General features: G+C 46.6%; 1 protein-coding gene across 2 annotated transcripts in view; it reads left to right on the top strand.

Annotated features, from left to right (window-relative positions):
• Positions 1–14,191: 14,191 nt before the first annotated feature.
• The window catches only part of LTBP2 (latent transforming growth factor beta binding protein 2), a 1,439,407-nt gene continuing 1,434,412 nt past the window's right edge, over positions 14,192–19,186 (top strand). Inside the window, exon 1 of one of the 2 annotated variants that reach the window (XM_078659886.1) lies at positions 14,192–15,367. In XM_078659886.1, coding sequence (XP_078516012.1) covers positions 14,856–15,367 — 512 coding nt within the window. In that variant the 5' untranslated portion in view covers positions 14,192–14,855. The remainder of the gene's footprint in view (positions 15,368–19,186) is intronic. The other variant, XM_078659885.1, reaches the window with a different exon arrangement.

The following is a 19,186-nucleotide window of genomic DNA, read 5'->3' on the forward strand; positions in this document are numbered from 1 at the left end:
TGCATTACCAATCGTGAGAAAGTGACCATTCCCAGCCCCAATAATGTGTTTATTGTCTTGTGGGATAATGAAGTACAAATAGTATAGATGTAAATGATAGCAATCCATTAGACGCTGATAACTTGTAAAGAAACATTGAACTAATTGACACTATTTCTCATTTTATAGTTATCACTCATGAGAAATATACAGATTTCCTGAGGAAGGCATTGCCGAAACGCGTTGAATGGAATTTTTTCTGTATACGATCATGGACAACAGTATTGTATCTTATGAATTTTGTATTATCAATTAACCTGTATGAGTAATCATAAAAATTTGTATATAAACCAATTCATTGTATATATATGTTATAAAAGGCAGGAAGTGATTCCCTATTTAATGAAGAAAAAATAATATAAGTGAAAAAGGGAAAAAAAAGAATTTAATAAAAAGAAAGTTGAATCAGAAGTATAAGTGTCATTTGAATCAAATTAGTTAAAGATATGCGTCTATATGATGTCTAAAAACATGCACAAAGCCCGGTGCTAATTTCGCGATTTTCAAAAACAGCAATTGTCGCTGGGCCATGGTGTAATGGTATGGCTGAGGATGAGAGGGGCCCAGGTGTGGCTGTAGCGTGAGGTTGAAGTCACCGCCTCAAATTAAACAGGAGGATCCTATGCACATATCCCGCCCCCATAATGTAATGTAGAACATTTTGTCATCGATGTTGGGGCCATAGCAATTGAACAGTGTAATTGAGCAAGACAACAGTCTTCCACAAACAATATTGTATCTCCCTTGTGGGTCGTTAATGGCCCCCCTCTGCCGCAAATGGTGTCTGTTTTCGTACAATGATGGTCGTTCTTCTCGAATAAGAGGAGTAGGTGGGAAAATATCTGTGCCCTGCCAACCACATAGCAAATGAAGGAGCAGCTGCCTGAGCTGTAAGGGCTTCCTGTAACAGGGGAATATGAATATTGTGCCTATCTAGGTAGCGAATGAGATGTCTCTGTTTTCGTGGGTTCCCTAGCCGTCTAACATTCCATGTTAGGAGATTCAAAGCTCTCCGCTCGTTGCTGCCAGCCATATGGACATTTGTTCCTAATTGTGTCTGTCGTCCTGCTTCTCCTGGGGTCCGCCCTCGCCGTGTCTGAATACGGAATTTTGCCCTGCTGTACTCTTCTACTATGGGCTCTGTATCGACTTCTGCCCTCCCGCATGCCCTCCCACATCGGCTTCCCCAACCTGCCATCTAGAGTCCTTCCACCCTCCCATTTCCCCAATCGGGTCAATCTGCCCTAACTACAATAAAGCAATGCAATTTTGGTGCAGCCCCATGCTGAGTGTTTGAATATAGATCTTCCACAGTTGTTATAGCTAACAGTTTAACACCAATAAACAGTAGGGGTATATCATGCAATTCTCTATCATGAATAGAAGAGAGAAAAAGTAAAAGAAGAAGTGAAAGTAAAAACAGAAGTATTTCTGGTAAATCCAGTCCCATATCAATTTGTAGGGTACTCCTGTAGGGTGTTCTTCACATAGAGGGCGATGCTACACCTCCCCTCACTCCAAGTTGCTCTGAGAAGGAGGGGTGTCTGAGGGCACAGTGTGCGAAGTCAACAGTCAACGTTGTCCCCCAGCAGTACCGCTGCGTGCACATGTACATCTCTGCTATGCTCATTCTAGTCATTCCTCGGTCAGGTCGCAGTCCACACTCTACATCAGCCTGTGAGTTTATTTCACATCAGATGTTGAAGATGCCACCTCACTTCCAGGCACGGAGTCCGCCATCTGCCTGGGTACCCTGGGCAATTTGTTTAAGAAATCCATGGCTTGTTGCGGGGAGGTGCAGAAGAATAGCTTACCCTGATGTGTAATTTGTAACCTTGGTGGGTACAACATCGCATAGGTGATGTTGGCCTGTTGCAGTTTTTTTTTTCCGGCAGGAATTTTTTCCTCACCTCCTGAACCACCGTTGTAAAATTCAGATACAGAGCAATGTTGTGGCCTTCAAATGTCAGAGGCTGCTTTTCTTTTGCCAGCCGTAGGGCAGCATCGCGGTCCCTATAGTTAAGTAGTTTGACCATTATGGGTCTGGGGTGTTGCCCCTCGGTGGCATCGATCAAGGGTGTGGAATTTATTCAAATATCTAATTGCCCATGGTGCAGGTTGCTTCCTAAATCTATTTGCCCGGTGACAAAATCCACTTGTCCCTTTGGTATCAAGTAGTGCGGCGACAAATTATGGCAGCAATCTCATTATATAAGAGCTCTGATATAGCTTCTCTGATTATGCCAAGGCTCATACCATAGAAGTGTTTGGATACTTACAATCCCCTTATGTTGCCACGTTTCTGCAGATCTACATACTGGGGCTGAAGGTAGTGGTAAGCAATAGTTCCAGGGTTAGAATGCCCTTTTCAGACTATGCAAACATACTAACTAGCTTGTTTTAAGGGTTTTCAATAACTCTTCTCTAATATTTTCCCATACTGAGAAATGTTGGAAATGTACTCCTGACAATGGCAGACGTAAACCTTCTTCCAGAGTTGTAAAAAAAGTGGTTGGAGGGAAAGTGGACTTGCAAACACTCAGATTTTCGCATGAGCTAATCTTCACATTCATATTAGTTCATGTTAAAATGCAGTTCACAAATCTTTTCTAGGAGTACTATTTCTTGTCCTATTTCTGTAAATACTTGGTAATTCACGAAAGCTGTATAGCTGTACTTAATGCAAGGTCATATACCATGAGTGCACTTCTGAGACTTTCTTTAATAATTGGGGCCCTAATTTGGTCTGGCGTGGACCATGACCTTTTGCGTTTATTAAAATTCTGTCTGTCTCTCTCTCTGTATTGGCTGGCTTCACTGTGACAGCATTCTGCTCTTTTACAAGGAGCATATAAGCACACAAAGTAGTTTTGTTCAGTTCCAGTAACTACTGTGCCAGTTTGTGCTTTTTGAGACCAAAAACAATTTTTGCTTTTGCCAATGTTTGTTATAATGGGGTGTGCCCCGCAGCTCCCACACCAATAAGGTTTTACAAAAAACATGCCAAAACAAGTCACACATTGACAAAACTAAAAAGCTGGCCACCAATTTCAGACCTACTGGCTTTGCCAATGCTTGTTTATTTATATTCCCATAATCTTATTGAAACTGGTTACAATGATTTTCCATTATGAATATTTTTTGGAAACACTAGCATGCATCAACACGTTACTAAATGATGCTGCATAGAAATGGTACCTGAAATTTTACAGCAGTTTAGCAAAATGTTTTTTTTCCTGCTTTCATTTTTTAATGAACATTTTATTTTGAAAGCAACGAATGATCAATCTTGCTTTCAAGCTTCTTCAAATATTTGCATAAAATCAGAGAGCATTCTGGAAGCATTATACATAGCCTCATTTTGCTAAGTTTTGAAAACGTGTGCACACATTTTTATACTGGAACCACTGTCAGTAGTGCAGTCAGATTATACAACGTTTACTTAGAGCGCTCACCGTAATAATAAAGGCTTTCAATTAATGAACCATAAATACAAGTTTGAACAGCATTAAGATGTGACACAAAATATTACCTCAACTGCAGACAGTGCCTTTCCCTGATCCATAACATGGTACTGCAAACTGGCAGTCAAAGGGTTTGTGCTGCAGGGGGTTGGGCCTACTTGTTCTAAGGACAAAATACACAAGGAAACTTGTTGCCCTTGACCCTAAATAATATGTCCTGGGCATCAGTCTCGATTACCAGCAGAGCAGAGAACGCCTCCCTCCAAAATCAGGTTGCCAGCAGGCTCTCTACGTAAATCCGGATGTTGTTTCTTCTGGATTGTGCTTCGAGATCTTCATTTTATGCTGCTATTACCTTAAAGAGACAATCCATTACTTTAATTTGCCCTGTTCATGGGTGGCACTGTCCTCCAACTCTGATATCCTATGTTCCGCTTCGTTTATTCGGCCATCCTGCTTCTCCAGCTTTTGGGTGATAAAATCCATGCGGGGAACAGTGTCCATTTTAGATTTGATCAAGGTGAGGCTGCGCTTCATTGTTAAAAGCAGTGTTTTCATGTCCTTCTCTCGCACCGGAGGCCAGGCATTTGAAGCCTTCGCCTCCTCCGGTTCCCGTTCATGGCTGCGCCCCCTCCGGGATTTTCGAGGCGCGAAGGAGAGCTTTAGCTGCTTTCCATCTGCTTTACCCATAGTTTTTTTTACCTCTTTAGGATTTAGTAGTGTGTATAGAGTTCGTGCTTGGCAGATTATTGTTTTCTTGAGAGGCCGGTACTAGCCTGTTCCCACCTACCCAGCTGACCTCCATTTGCAGCGGTCGATGCGTTACTGAAAGCACCTCTGTTCCTTGCTTATTTTCGACATTCTGTGTCCCAGTCGTCATCCACTAGGGGTAGGCCATTGGCACAGGGAGGAGGCGGCTCATGTCAGCGAGGAGGGTAGGCCAGTAGCTACTCCCCAGTATTCACACCTCAGCCCAGCAACGGCTTCCCAGCACTACTCACTTCTCCAGTGTGGGACCTGTCCACAGGAAGAGGCAGAGGCACTGTGCTTTTGCCTGTTTTTTCCTCCACCCCACCCCCATTTCCCACAAGACTTGTCCCCGTTGACAGCAGGTTCGACAAAAAGCTGATCTGGCAGGATCCGTGTTCGACCATGAGGGGGGAAGGGTCGCACCCGCCTCGCAGGAACACAGTCCACTCAATGGGCTTTCACAACTTCTTATGCAAGGCACCTACCTGCTCGAGTGCCGCCCCAGCGCTTTTTCCTTTGATCGCAGCAGAGAGGCAGCAATATCATCAATAGTTTCCCCTGTGGCCTACCGTTGTGGAGCTCAGGAACGGCCTCTCCCCCCCGTTATTCAGCACCGCCCGCTAGGCGCCTGTGCTCAGCCACCGCTCCGCATTTATGCACTCTGCCCACCTTCGCGCTGCATTTTTTCGAACTCCTTTGGTGCCGGGCTCCAGCATCTACAATGGTGAGTCGCAGTAATTTCCAGGTCCACAGTTCAGTCGCAGCCCCTGGATCATGTAAGTAGAGTCTTGCGGGGGAGAAAGGGGGGATTGACGGGGGAACTCGTCACAACCCACCTCGAGAGCCCCAACCAGTTCAGGGGATAATCCTCCCCCCGCCGCAGTGCCGCTCACGAGCGGGTGGTCCACATCTCAGCTTAGCTGTAACCGGCCCCTCTACCTTCTCTTCTGCTCGGCAACTCTCAGTCGGTGGTCAGGTCCCAGGCCTCGGCGCGCCACGACTCTACACCTCATTTACGTCTCCTCACTGCTGTCAGCCCCTTTGCCTCAGCACAAGTGGCCGACTCGGCACCAGCTTTCTTCGCCTCAGGCCTCACATTCAGCCGCTTCCATCTGCAATGGTCCGGCCTCTCCGGTTCTTAATTTCGGCGTATGGCACGCCCCACACTCTGCACGACAAATCGGTGGTATTAGTACCAGCTGGCACGGGCGCAGCATAATGATGTTTATTTCTCCCGGACCGCAGGAACCTCACTAAAGTGATGCCATCTTGCGGGCCCCGCACTCTGGTGCCCCCCATTGATTGATTAAGTAATTGGCTATGTATATGTTTGAATATCCGTGAAATACCTCCCAGCAGCAAACAGTAGGCTGGCATGAATGGGCAGAAATGACTCCTCTGAATCCAGCAAAATAGGCAAGGTGGGGGCCGTGGGTATCCTTTTTTTACACTGCAGTGTCAAATCCTGCTTGACATGTCTGCTGAGTTCACATATAACACTTGAGGCACTTCTGAATCCCACTGAATAGGCAGGGTGAGGCTGTGAAATTGCAGTGTCAAATCCTGCTAGAGTGTCAAATCCTGCTGAACAGGTCTGCTGGGTTCACATATAACACTTGGGGCACATTTGAAAAGAGCGAGACCAGGATGCCAAGACAATTTTTGTGCATCCACTGCCTGGTTGCTGAAGGACTCTGCTTTTGTCCTACCACACATTTGTCTCTGGGTTTACATATAACCCTTGGGGCACACTTGAAAGGGGAGAGAGCAAGATGCTGATACCGTTTTTATGGAACCACTGTCTTGTTGCTGAAGGACTCTGCTTTTCTGCTACCATACTTATGTCTCTGGGTTATTATGGGTACAGTAGCTGCTTCAAACTGGATTTTAATTTTAGATGTGGGAGTATGCCGAGATTTCCATAGTCCACACCCCACACACAGCCTGAACCCTCAGAGCCCAAGTTTAGTGTAGTGCGAAACTTTCTCCATTTTGAAAATGCCCAAAGTGGGTAGGATTGGCACCGGCAACTTTTAGCCCATTGGTTAGGGCGGGCCCAGGATTAATTCCCACCCACTAGCTACTGCCAGGCATACATGTGGCACCTCCAGGCACCCACTGCAGAGCACTCTCTGGACTGGCAGTCGACCAGAAAATTACTGGACCTGCCGTCTGTGACCTGAGAGAAGCCCTGAATGACTGAACCTGTTCCCTCTTGGACCCATGACAAAGAAGTGAACTCCAAGGGTCCTACGGCTGCCCTCCTGTTCAAGCTGGAATGTAACTACACCCTAAAAGAGGCCTTTTCTGGGAAGTATCCAGCTAACTAGTGGCAAGTGGACTTGGAGGGGACATTGCTAATGGCCTCTGCATGACTCAAGTGAGTCTCGAAGTGCCTCCCCTGAGTTCCTGGGGGGCTTCAGAAGTCTACTCCTGTGGTGGATTCGATATTAAAGGACTATGGGGCTGATTACGACGGCGGACGGACTACAGTCGGACCGCCATCGAATCAGGGATCCCATAGTAGGCATTACAATGTGACCGCCATCACGGCAGTCGCAATGCCTATATTTTACATTGCGGCGGGTGCTGCTGGCTGCAGCACCCGCCGCAATATAAAAACGGGCCATGTTACATATCCCTGCTCTACGTGGCAGGCACCATGCAGTGCTTCCCACATGGTACAGGGATATGTGCCCCCCAACACCCACAACCAAGGGCCGGCGGGGGAGCGGGGCCTGCTACGGGCCCCCAATGTCCCTTTCCACCAGCCTTTTCATCGTGGGTAACGCACCATGACACGGCTGGCGGAAAGGAACATAGGAATCCCTACGGCAGTGCCTGGTAGGCATCACCAGCATTGTAGGGACTACTAGCCCCTCTGCCACACCAGCGGGCGATGCGTGGCGGTATGTCTTTTCCACCACCACACGTCTGCCCGCCATCTTAATATGGCGGGTGGTAAAGTTGGTTACAATGGCAGGGAAACCGCCATTGACAGCCTGTCGATGGCAGTCTCCCCGCCATTGTAATAAGCTCCTTAGTCAGAAGATAAAATCTTTGACCAGGACGAGCTTGCTTGATGTACCTGACCCAGGCTCCATTGCGGACAACCTCAGATGGCGCCTATGTCCCAGTCTCCCTTTACTATTGACTATATTTGACGATTTGTACTTTTTAGCACTATTTTTCCTTAAATCTTTAATAACTCATATCCCCAGTTCTCCTTATTGGATGTTTGGCATTTTGGTGTTATTTTATTAGCCAGTCTCAACTCTCTTCCAACTTTAGATCTCCAAGAATTTTTTTTACAAGTGAAATTTTGTTTAGAAAAATGTTTCACCTTGGGTCACAACCCTGCCATACTAGATCTACCTTGCCTTCCGCTCCCGTTATTATTTGAGAAAGTTTCAATTGAGATGTGTTTGAGATAATTATTTACTATGTTTACAGATTTGTGAAAGGATGCATGAAGGTCGGACTAAGTTCTTGGAGTGATACTGTAGAGCATTGTTAAATGCTAGTTGCGTGGGTGCATGGCGCTGGGTATGTTGGTATATGATAGTGGGTGCGTACAGCGATGGATGTTACGCTGTTTAATGGTGGGGTGTAGGTATATAATGGTCATATTTTAGGTGTGGGGGGTGGATCTGTGGTCATTTGATGTTGGTTCTCTGTAGATCTTGGTGTGAGCAAGTAAGTGTGAGTGTGTAATTGTATTATGGGGACATATGTGCCTATAAGACTGACAATACATGCTTCTAATATGTGTGTAGAGGTTAGGGTTGGTATGGGCATTTGATGGTAGGTGTATGAAAGTATCTTGCTGAATGTGCATATATAAATATGGCTATATGATTGATGGGTATGTATGGGTAAATATTCATGATTGTTAGGAAATGTGGTGAATGTGCAGACACGTAAGATGTTGGGTGGGTGGCTGTATGATGATTTGCATGTTGCAGTATGATGAGGAGCTGACATACCTATGAATGTGGGCACATTTGTCATGTGGTGATGGGTTTGTTTGCTTATGTGTTGTGTGGAGCTAATTAATTTAATAAATTATTTAAAAGTTAATTGTTTTGGTGTATAAAGGTGGATACATTGGTGTATGACGGTGTGTATGGTGTATGATGTATGTGTCACATGCAATGGAGTGTGTACTAGTGTATGCTGGTGGATGTGTTGCCCTGTGGTGCTGGTTGTGTGGACATATGAAGCAGCATGCGTTGGTGTGTGGACATGCAATGTTCAGTGTGTTAAGGTGCGAAGGTGGGTGTTTATTGTTTTTCTGGACATATGATTAAGGGTCTATCGATGTATGATTGTGGATATTTCACCATATGATTTTGCTTGTTTTGATGTATGGTGTGCGTATGTCGCTATCTGATGGTGGTTCAGTGGATGTTTGAAAGGGAGTGGGGACCTGTAATGTAGCTTGTGTTGACATCTGATAAATATGTGAATTATGATGGTGACATGTTGGTGTATGATGTGGTTTGTTTGGATACATGGTGGTGTGTTTCTTGACCTATTATGTGGTTTGCGTGTATGTATGAGATGGGTAAGGTGATATATGATGGTTAACATGTTGGCTTATGACAGTATGCGTCTTAACATTCAACAGTGAATTTGTTGGAGTTTTTTCAGTGAGTTTGTTGGAGTATGATGATGGGTATGTTGGCATAGAATGTGGGTTATGTGGATGTACAATGGTTGGTCTGGGTTTATTGTGTGGGTGTATTGTGGTGGGTTATTGCCCTATTATGGTGGTTTATCAAATATGAGGTGGTTGAGTGAGTGTACTTTTGTTGTGTGGATATGTGATGTTTGGTGTGTTGTATGATTTTGACCATGTGTACATATGATAGTGGGTGCCTTGATGTATGATGTTGGGTGTGTTGATGTATGATGTTGCTTGGGCCGACGTATGATTGGTGTACCTTTTCATTTTTATTACAGTATTTCAATAGGCCACACTTCCTCAGTCCTTCAGCCCATGTATTTGACCAAAACACATCTGTAGCCAACTATGCGCCCTTGTCCAAAGGCAGCCTGTGTGTCTCCCCTGGTATCCCTCTGTGTGCCCATATGAACTCCTGCAGCCCTACTGTGTGCCACCTTGCATTGCCCCTGTAGCTTCCATGATATTCCTTTCCCTTCCCTGCACATCCTCACTGCCCACGTCTCCCTGAAGACCATCTGTGTTGCACAATCCACTGCAGCCACATCTGTACTGCCATTCCACACTCCTGGTGCCCCTCTATCTTCACTGCCTCCCCCGCATTTCTTTTGTGTACCTACTGTAGCCCATCACCCAACAATGAAAAAAACGTTTTTTAGGTCTCGCCTACACAGCGCACATGCGCTGTATAGAGGAGGGCCTTTAGCCGTCGCTCTTCACTTTTTCAAGCACTGCACTCGTGCTTGTGGCGACATCCACCTTGCGGGAGCAAGCAGGGGCGCGCCACAAGAACGAGTGCAGTGCTTGAAAAGTGAAGACTCGTCCAAGCACGCGTGCACCACTCGCGGGCTCAACTCCTGCTCCCCCTCTCTCGCACAACAATTAACTTTCACTGCCGCGGGCCGCACTTGTGTTTTAGCGTTTGTTTTGCTTTCAAAAGGTGAGCGCGGTCCCCGCTTCACAAACGCTGCGCTGTGTGTTTCAGCATGTTTTTTTTTTTTTACTTTTCCGCGAACTGACGTGCTTTTAACTGGTGAGGGCTTACTTGTAAGCACAGTTGCCATGGTTAAGCTGTGTCGCCTTGATGGGTGCATTCATTTAATGTATGTAGTAATCTGAGCGTTCCATACTTATCTATAAAGATTTCACAGTGACCGATTCAGGGACTGCATGCTTTGTGTTATGGCATGGTTTTTTTTACATTCAAAAGTTGAGCGCGGTCCCCGCTTCACAAACGCCGCACTGTGTGATTTAGACTCTTGGGCAGGCGTTGTGCGCTTGCTCCACCATTTTGCACCCCCTTCACTCCCCCAGCGGGACTGGTAGTTGCATAGCCCTGTCACCCTGCTTCAGGAATGTTCCGGGCTGTTTTAAAAAAAAAATATTTGTGGCGGTCCATCGGACTGCTGCGGGGAGCCCTTATGCGGTGAGTATAGGTTCGGAGGCCCTTGGGTTGCTCACCTGCTTTGGAGCGGCAGGCTGGGGCATTCATATCTCCCTTCTCATCCCGGTTGCCTACAGGGCAGGCTGGAGCGTTAATTTCTCCCTTCTTGCATCGTTTGCCTACAAGAGTGCAGTTGCTTGTGCTGTATATATTCTGTCAGTCCAAGTGAACCTTGGACTAATGCTGACCGAAATAATGTACATCTGTATTAGTAAGTGAAGCTTGCACCACTTCTGCACATGCTCTGCAACTTTTGTGTGAGGGAGGACCCCAGCACTGCTGCTTAACTTGTATGTTTAAGAGCAGATTGCATTTTTCTTGCCCGTGCTGACCCGTTTTGTGGTGCAAGCTTACTCTGGAGCTCTATAGGTTACACTTGTCTCTGTGCGTGAGTGAAGTTTGTACTCCCAGCGCCTGTGTTGCACCCAGCATGTTTGACAGGAAAATGGATACAGCTACATCCCAGGCTATGTCTGTTTTGTATAAGTGTGACTATTGCTGTACCTGATTTGTAGGTGTGAAGAAAGAGTGCACTGTTGTATCCCCTCTTTGTTCGTGAGGGAAGCTTTCAATGTCATGCTTGTGATGTAAGTGCATATTTGTGTGTGATGGAAGGTTGGCCTGATGTCTGTGCTGTTTCTTTTTTTGCGCAACCGAACTTGCACTGCTTCTCGCCTGTTTTTTCAAAGTTGCTCTAGACCTTGCAAACTTTTCTATTGTGGTCGCGTAGAGTTTGTGTCTCTTTCTGGTCTGATTATGGATGTGTCCATATATCCAGTTTGTTTTGGGGTTGTCTATTTGTATTTGTTTTGCTTTTTATAGCACTCTCCTAACTCTTGCAAAGCTAATTTGCATTTTCGTTGTCTGTCCATGCTGAGTATGATTCTAGATTGTGTATCCTGTGCTGTGTGCTCTGTCTATTCTGTGGTTGCTCCTTGTGTGTTTGTAGCTTATATCTTCCTTCCCAACAGTGGTTATGGATTCCTGACTGTTATGAATGAACTACTGTTCCTGTGAAAACGTCATAAGTTATCAACAATTTGTAGTAAGATCAGATCACAAATCTTTCTCCAGAGCTCTGATTTACCCATCTTAGTTGCTTAAGGAGGCATGACGTCCACATCATTTTTTTGTCCTGGAAAGAAACCACTCCAATAGGGAGTCTGTAAAATTATCACCCATTTTTTAGCATTTCACTATTCGTCTTGTACTGGTTTTAGTCATCAATCAAAAATATCTTGTGATTTGGGGCAAATAACTTTATCTTCTCGTGCCTCAAGTTGTAAATAATGTCTGATGCAAATATTCATAAAACAGCTATACATTGTTCTGTCAAGTTGGCACCAATTACATAATCACCTGGTTTCCTGTCGAAGATCCTTGTTAATACAAACCTTGTGAGCAACACCGACAGCTACAACCAAGGTACCATGTAAACGCAGATGAAATCCAGTTGCACCCCAGGGTACTAAAGCAAACATATATTCAGTGCCATGCCATCACTTTAACACCCAGGATAATGTAGTGCATAGCTAAATACTCATAAGGTCCAAAAGGCGAGACCTATTGGCTATGCCAATGCTTGTCCTGATATACTAACCCTACCATACTAAGGCACCCTTAACTCCCTCCCCTGTTGTTACTTGATAAAGCTTGTGTTTTGTGAGGGCGTGAAAGGTTCTATGATGGCATGATAATGTTCTTGAAGTGACACTGTCGCAGACTGTAGAATGTGTGGGTGTATAATGGCATGCGCTCTGCTATATTTGTTAGTGGTGGTGCAGATTCTACCTGGTAGGTGGGTGTGCGAACCTGTTTTTGTATGTATAATGATAGTTGTGTTGGTGTATAAATATGGCAGTGTGGATAAACGATGAGGCATGTGTCACTTGTGTTATTACTTGCTTAAGCTCGCAGTGTTATGTGTTTAAACCAATCGTTTACTGTTTGTAAGACTGTAAATGGATGTATGACTGCGTGACTAGTTCTTACTGTCACGTTGACTTACATTGGTAAATAACCATACTCTGGGTTTTTCCAAATGCACTGCCCTTCGGATACAAACTGCAAGCTAAACAGTGTAGGAAGGAGCATACTATACGGGAAAGAGAAAGTCTCAAAGTATGTTTCCACCTTATTCTGCATTGCATGTCGCAGAATTTGGAATAGCAGTGCAACAAAACTGACCTGGTATTGTGCGCAAACTGGAATTAACAAGGGGCCAGATGAAGCATCAGTTTTATCCATTCTGTGTCTATGGGAAAATGTGTTCGTACATCTGGGCCAAGGGGCTTTTCGCACCCACATTCTACTGCAGGACAAACATGCGCAGCGCACCACGAGCAGTTTGAGGCGATTCAGCTGGCGCTATTTGCTAGGGAGGTATTACTTGTTCTGTGTGCACTATTGCTGCACCACTCGTAGGTGGCATCATCACATACAGAGGGAGAAATCAGTAAATAGCGGGAGCAAATGAGGGCCGGTTCGGACTAGCAAGTCTAGCATTTTCCCCGCAGGGCGATGCTAAATGCTGCCGGCTCGGAAGCTGCATTCATGGCAGGAGTTGTTGCCGTGACCCAACCACCTCCTCATAAACCCATTCTATTAGTGGCCTCTAGCAGTGTGGGCTGCTTGCCACATTTTTGCCAGGGATGGTTTTACTTTCCACTCCGGAGCGGCTCTGTTCAAGGGGGGTAAAAAGGAGACAAAGAAGAAGATAAGTGAATGTCAGTGAGAGAGAAGAGGAAGAGAGAATTACCAATCAAATAGAGCGACATTGAAGGTATATCGGCACAAATGAGACAATTGGAGATGGGAATGGATGAGGTGAAGGGGGTACGGGAGACATACCGAGGGAGAAGGTAAGGGAGCAAGAGAGGTGATTAAATGGGCAGAAGGCGGGAAAAGGTGAAAAGATACAAGGGGCAATGATTGGAAATCAGGGTGGTTGAGCAGGAAAGGTAAAAGGAATGAAGCGAAAAGACAATTGGGAGAAAAGAGCAGAGACGAGAAGGGAGTACATGAAGAATGGAGAGCATGTGATAGTTTTAGAAAGAAAATGAAGGAAGCCAAACGAGAAAAAATAGAGATAGAGAGCAAAGGCATGATTGGGATGCAACAGAATGATGAAAGTCAGCGAGGTTAGAAAAGGTAGGAAACAAGGAGTCAGAGAAGAAAAGAGGGGAGAAGCGCAAGAAGTGCGAGTGAATGTCTGCCACAAAGACAGAAAGAGAGGATAAAGAGGAACGGTACGTGACTGAAAGACCCCGATTTCAAGTTTCGGCATTGTAAACCTGCTCGACAAAGAGGGCGGGCCAGGGGGGGAAGTGAGTGAGTGAGTGACTGATTGTTTAAGTGAATTAGTGAAAGGCGCATGTATCTAGAGAACAAGGCATGCCAGCACAGAGGGAGGGAAGGGAAGTGGTGCCCCATAAAGCTCCATGCTCCCCGCCTGGGAGGGGAGTACAGGCGGCAGGAGGAGCCTGACATGCTGCTCTGATTAAACCTCCGGCACACATGGAAAGCGCCAGTCTGAGGCACCCGACGCAGCACGAGGCGGCTGTGAGACTCTGCTGTACGGAGATCTGTGCTGCACCAAGGCTGCCCTGCTGCCCTACCTAGGAACCGCTGCAACGAGGAGGCTGCGGCACTGCTTCGCATTATACAAGGATCCCGTGCTGTGCCGGAAAGCTCTGCTTCCCTGTGCCGTCCTAGGAATCTCCGCTACTCGGGAACCCCTTCTGCACTTTACTCCGTGCTGCACCAGTACCCCTGCTGCACTCTGCTCCGTGTTGCACGAAGATCCTCGGTTGCCTTGCACTTTGTGCCGTATCAGGAACCTGCTGTTTTGGGTTGTATAGGGAACCCGGCTGCTATATTTTCTGTGCTCTGTAATGTGCTCACTGTACCGGGGGCACATGCTCTGCACAGCCACATCCCTTTTTCCCGAACCAGGGTCCACCCATGCACCTGAGCTCTTATGTGTACCAGGAGTCTCCGCTGCACCCGAACTTTAGAATAAAGGGGTAATTTCTCCGTGCTCAACCCGGTCCTCAAGCCCAGCCCTTGAACCTGGGCAGGTTCCCTTATTGGTTTCCCTTGGTTACTCTTTTTGGAGATATACCCCAGTAGCTTTCATTGGTGGCTTCCTCTTAGTGGTGTTTCTTTGTTGTGTTCTTGTCCGATTTGATTGTTACTTTTTGGTGACTTCTATTTGTGCATCCCTTGTTGAGCCCTTTGTGGCCCTCTTTCGTGGCTTCCCATTAATGAGTGGCATCCCTTGGTGGTGTCTTTATTGGCTGCTCTTGGTGGAATCTGTTGGTCGCATTCCTTTTCTGGTTTGATTGTGGCGACCTTTGGTAGTATTTTTTGGTTGCATCCTGTAGTGACCTTCGTTAGGTGGTTTCCTTTTTGGCTTCCTGTAGTTAGACCTCCTATTAACTTTTTTAGTGGTTTCCATTAGTCAGCGAGGATGCACTCAGTGATGATTTCATGGCTTCTGGTCACTTGCACTCTGTTGTGGGGTTTGGGAGTGTCCCAGAGAGAGACTACTGGTGGTGCCAACCCTTTGCCTCGGGAGCAGGGCCACGCCAGACTCAAGGTCCAGGCTGTTATCCAGGGACAGAACCGTGACCCATCCACAGGCCAAGGTAAGACCTACAGCCCGTTGAGAGGTACTGGGTTCCTTGAGCACAGTTCTGCATCCCATGTCCCCCAGAGCAGCCCACATGCCCGGCACAAAAACCCATCAGGAGTGGGTGTTAATCTGCACCAGGATATTAGAGTGCTTACCATCGCTCAGCACATGAAGACCACACCTGGGGTATCTCAACAAGTGAGGCAAGCAATATATAAAGAAAAGGCTGGACTTTCCTCACCAGAGTCTCTGAGACCAGAGTCATCATCAAATCAACTTCAAGAGGGACGGAAACCTCTACCGGTGCCTCGACCGAAGGTGGCCATCCAGAGACCGAGGTTCATGGGGTAAGTGTTCCTTTCGGACTTACATTTCTCAGTCTTTCTGTTGAATGTCTATGTTGCCTCCTTACTCCACTTCCGGTATATTCTCTGTGCTCATGTGTCTGAAGATACCCCCTGAAGTATTTTGGGCTCATATGAATCTCTTGATTGTCCCGCTCAGTAGAATGTGATGATAGCCTCAGGTGTACTTCTGCTCTTATGTCGCAGTGGTGGCAGGGGTACTCTGTACCGTTATCCCATGATAGTCCCAGGTGCACTGTACACTGTCCTATGATGGTACTAGATGTATGCGTTCCCCTTATATCACGATGGGCTCAATATACTCTGTGCTCTTATCTCATGGTACTGACAGGTGTACCAAGTGCTCTGTCATTATGACCTCAGGCATACAGTACTGTCTTCTCTTTGCTTAAGATGTTCTCAAATGTTCTATGCCCTACTTATCTTATGATAGTCCTACATGTAGATTCAGGTGTACTCCCGCACTTTTGTTGTGATGCTTTAGGGGTAATCTGTGATTCTTGCATTGACCCCATTTAAACTCTGGGTTCTTCCCAAGGAAAGTGCAGGTGTACATTCTAGTTGTCTGAGATGTACACTTTACTGTTTTCTTTTGATGGCTTAGGTTCACTTTGTTCTCCTATGAACCTCATGATGATTCCAAGTATTCTCTATGCATATGTCTCATGCTCTCAGTACTTAGTGTTCTGTTCTTGTCATGGGTACATGGTACTGTGTGTTAATATCCCATGCTGGGTAAAGTTGGTAAATGCATTTTGCATAGGTATTTATGAAGTGTATTCCCTGCTTGGAAGCTGGAGTGCTGTTCTGCTGCACTGTGCGATCCGATGTCCAGATGATATCTGAATTGCAAAGAATTGGGAAATACGTATTATCCGGGGTTCAGAAAGCAGACTGTCATAGCCTGTACAGTAATATGTACATGTTACATACTTTTAATTGCACAAGTCTCTCACTACTACAAGTGTTTTAGGATTCTTCTCAGACACACTCAATGGAGAGAGGAGCTAGTGAGTACTCCGCATGTGTCCATGCCCCCAGTCAATAATGACCATTAAATCTCCCAGACAGTGAAGGGTTCAGAGGTCCCTGATAGCAGCAACGAGCAATGGTTCCAGACAGTGTATGAATTAGTGTCCCACGTAGATCTACAAGTACCAAACCCATGCCAGATTTTCAGGGTAACTTACCTCTGACTGAAAATTATTTCTATTAAGCTTTGTTGTGCGCAAAGCTGTTTTGTTTGTATATATCAAAAAATGGCATGATTTGGAAACTCTGACTGCTGATTTGGTCACTCTTAATAAGTATATGTATAATTTACCTCAGGTATTCTACATCTCAATCAGTGGTCCCAGGCAGTATATGCAAGGTCCTTCATTAATGTAATTGAAGACAGATAATTCTCCCCATTGCTGCTTAACCTGGATGGGCACACGTTACGCTGATGCAAGGGGATAGAGCGGAGAGCCGGATTAATATGACAACTTCATTCCTCTGCTGGCCCCACCTCCCATAAATTGTGTTTTTTAAGGGGAATTTTTCAATCAATCAATCAATCTGTCATTTGTAATGCGCAGCACTATCACCCTGGGGGTATCTGGGTGCTGTTTCTCCGTTGAAGAGCCAGATCTTGAGTCTCTTTCTGAAGCCTGCCAGCGAGGAGGCAGTACGGAGTTAGAGGGAAAGGTTGTTCCATGTCTTGGCAGCGATGTGGGTGAAGGAGTAGCCACCGCTGGGGCTGGGACCGATACGAGGAGCGTGTGCGAGGGCGAGTGAAGAGAAGCAAAGGTTTCTGGAGGGCTGGTGGAAAGTCAGTCGATGGTTGATGTAGGAAGGGTCTAGGTCGTGGAGGGCTTTGAAGGCATGTGTGAGGATCTTGAACTGGCATCTCATCTGGATGGGGAGCCAGTGGAGGTCTCTCAAGTGGAAGGCGATGTGAGTTCGTTTAGGGAGGTCCAGGATTAGTCTGGCTGCAGTATTCTATATGGTTTGGAGTTTTATGAGGAGATGGGTAGAGATGCCGGCGTAGAGGCCATTGTCGCAGTCGAGGTGGCTGGTGATGAGGGCCAGAGTGACGCCTTTCTGGTGTTGGTTGGGATCCATCTGAAGATTCTGCAGAGCTTGCAAAGCATGTGGAAGCAGAAGGAAGCGACTGCGTTGAATTGTCGTTTCATGGTTAGTTTCCTGTCAAGGATGATGCCGAGGTTGTGTGCATGGTCGTTCGGTGTGGGGATGGGTCCGAGTCTTGCAGGCCACCAGCTGTGGTCACATGCGGAGGTGTTCTTCCCGAAGATCAGTACTTCGGTTTTGTCGGAGTTGAGTTGGAGGCAGTTGTCTCTCATCTATTTTGCTACATTAGTCATGGCGTTGGAGAAGTTGGTTTTGGCATTGGAAGGGTCCTCTGTGAGCGAGAGGATCAGTTTTGTGTCATCTGCATAGGATTTTATGTTGAGTCCGTGGGATCTGACGACCTCTGCGGGGGGGTATGTAGATGTTGAAGAGAGTGGGGCTGAGGGATGATCCTTATGGTATGCGGATTATGATGCCTTTGGGTGCGGAGGTGAAGGGAGTTAGTCAGATTCTCTGTGTGCGCCCTGTCAGGAAGAAGGCGATCCACTTGAGGGCATCTTGCTGCATGCTTATGTTGCAGAGTGTTGATGAGGGTGTTCTGGAAGATGATATTGAATGCCGCGGAAAGGTTGAGGAAGATCAGGGCCACAGTTTCTCCACAGTGGAGGAGTGTTCTTATGTCGTCTGTGGCTGCAATCAGTGCAGTCTCAGTGCTGTGGTTTGCACTGAATCCAGATTGTGAGGCATCCAGTAGGTGGTTTTGTTCCAGGAATTCGGTGAGCTGCAGGTTGTTGGCTTTCTTGAGTACTTTGGCTGGGTAGGGGAGCAGGGAGATCAGACGATAATTTTTTAAATCGCTGGGGTCCGCAGAGGCTTTCCTTAGGAGGAGTCTGACTTCTGCATGTTTCCATCTGTCCGGGTAGGTTGCAGTGGAGATGGAGGAGTTGAGGATGCTAGTGAGTGGCATGCTGATAGGGTTCGTTGTGAGGTTGTAAAGGTGGTGGGGCAGGGGTTGGTGGGCGCCCCTGGGTGATGCAAGACAGGATGGCTGAGGTGGTCAGGGTGGTGAGCGGAGACCAGGTGGTAATGGCTTGGCTGCTGTTCGCTGGTTAGTTGAGGTCGTTGGAATTGAGGCTGGCAGGCGGGAGGTTGAAATTGTTGTAGATATTTGTGATCTTGCTTTGAAAGTAGTCTGTGGGGGTGTTGCAGAGTTCTTGAGAGGGGTGGAAGGTGTTCTCTATGGCTGTAGGGTTGGAGAATTCTTTGAATATTTTGAAGAGTTCATTTGTGTCGTTGGCCGCGCAGACTTTGTAGGTGGTGATGGCTGTTTGCGCTTGGTGGTGCTGAGTTCTGGGGTGTTCCAGCTGGCATGTTCGGAGGTCTTGTTGGATTTTGTAGATTTCAGTGGTGCAACTCTGTTGGCGCTGTCGGTGATACAAGCGGCAAAGTTCTGGACAGCCTGGTCGAGGTCAGTTGAGGCCTTTGGTTGGGATGTGGTGAGGGCCTGTGACCACTGAGTTTCGATGACATTGCTCCAACTGCGGTGGCAGGAGATCTGACACTTGCTGATGGTGTGCTGGGTGTCGGTGAAGTGTACGATGGTGTGGTCAGTCCAGGCGAGTTCTGTGGTGTGGCTGAATTTGATTCTGTCGCTGGAGATGAAAATGGGGTCTAGTGTGTGTCCGACTTAGTGCGTGGGTTCGGTGACTAGCTGGGTGAGGCCGATGT

This window comes from Lissotriton helveticus, chromosome 9, assembly GCF_964261635.1.
Source record: "Lissotriton helveticus chromosome 9, aLisHel1.1, whole genome shotgun sequence".
In the NCBI taxonomy this organism is placed as follows: Eukaryota; Metazoa; Chordata; class Amphibia; order Caudata; family Salamandridae; genus Lissotriton; species Lissotriton helveticus.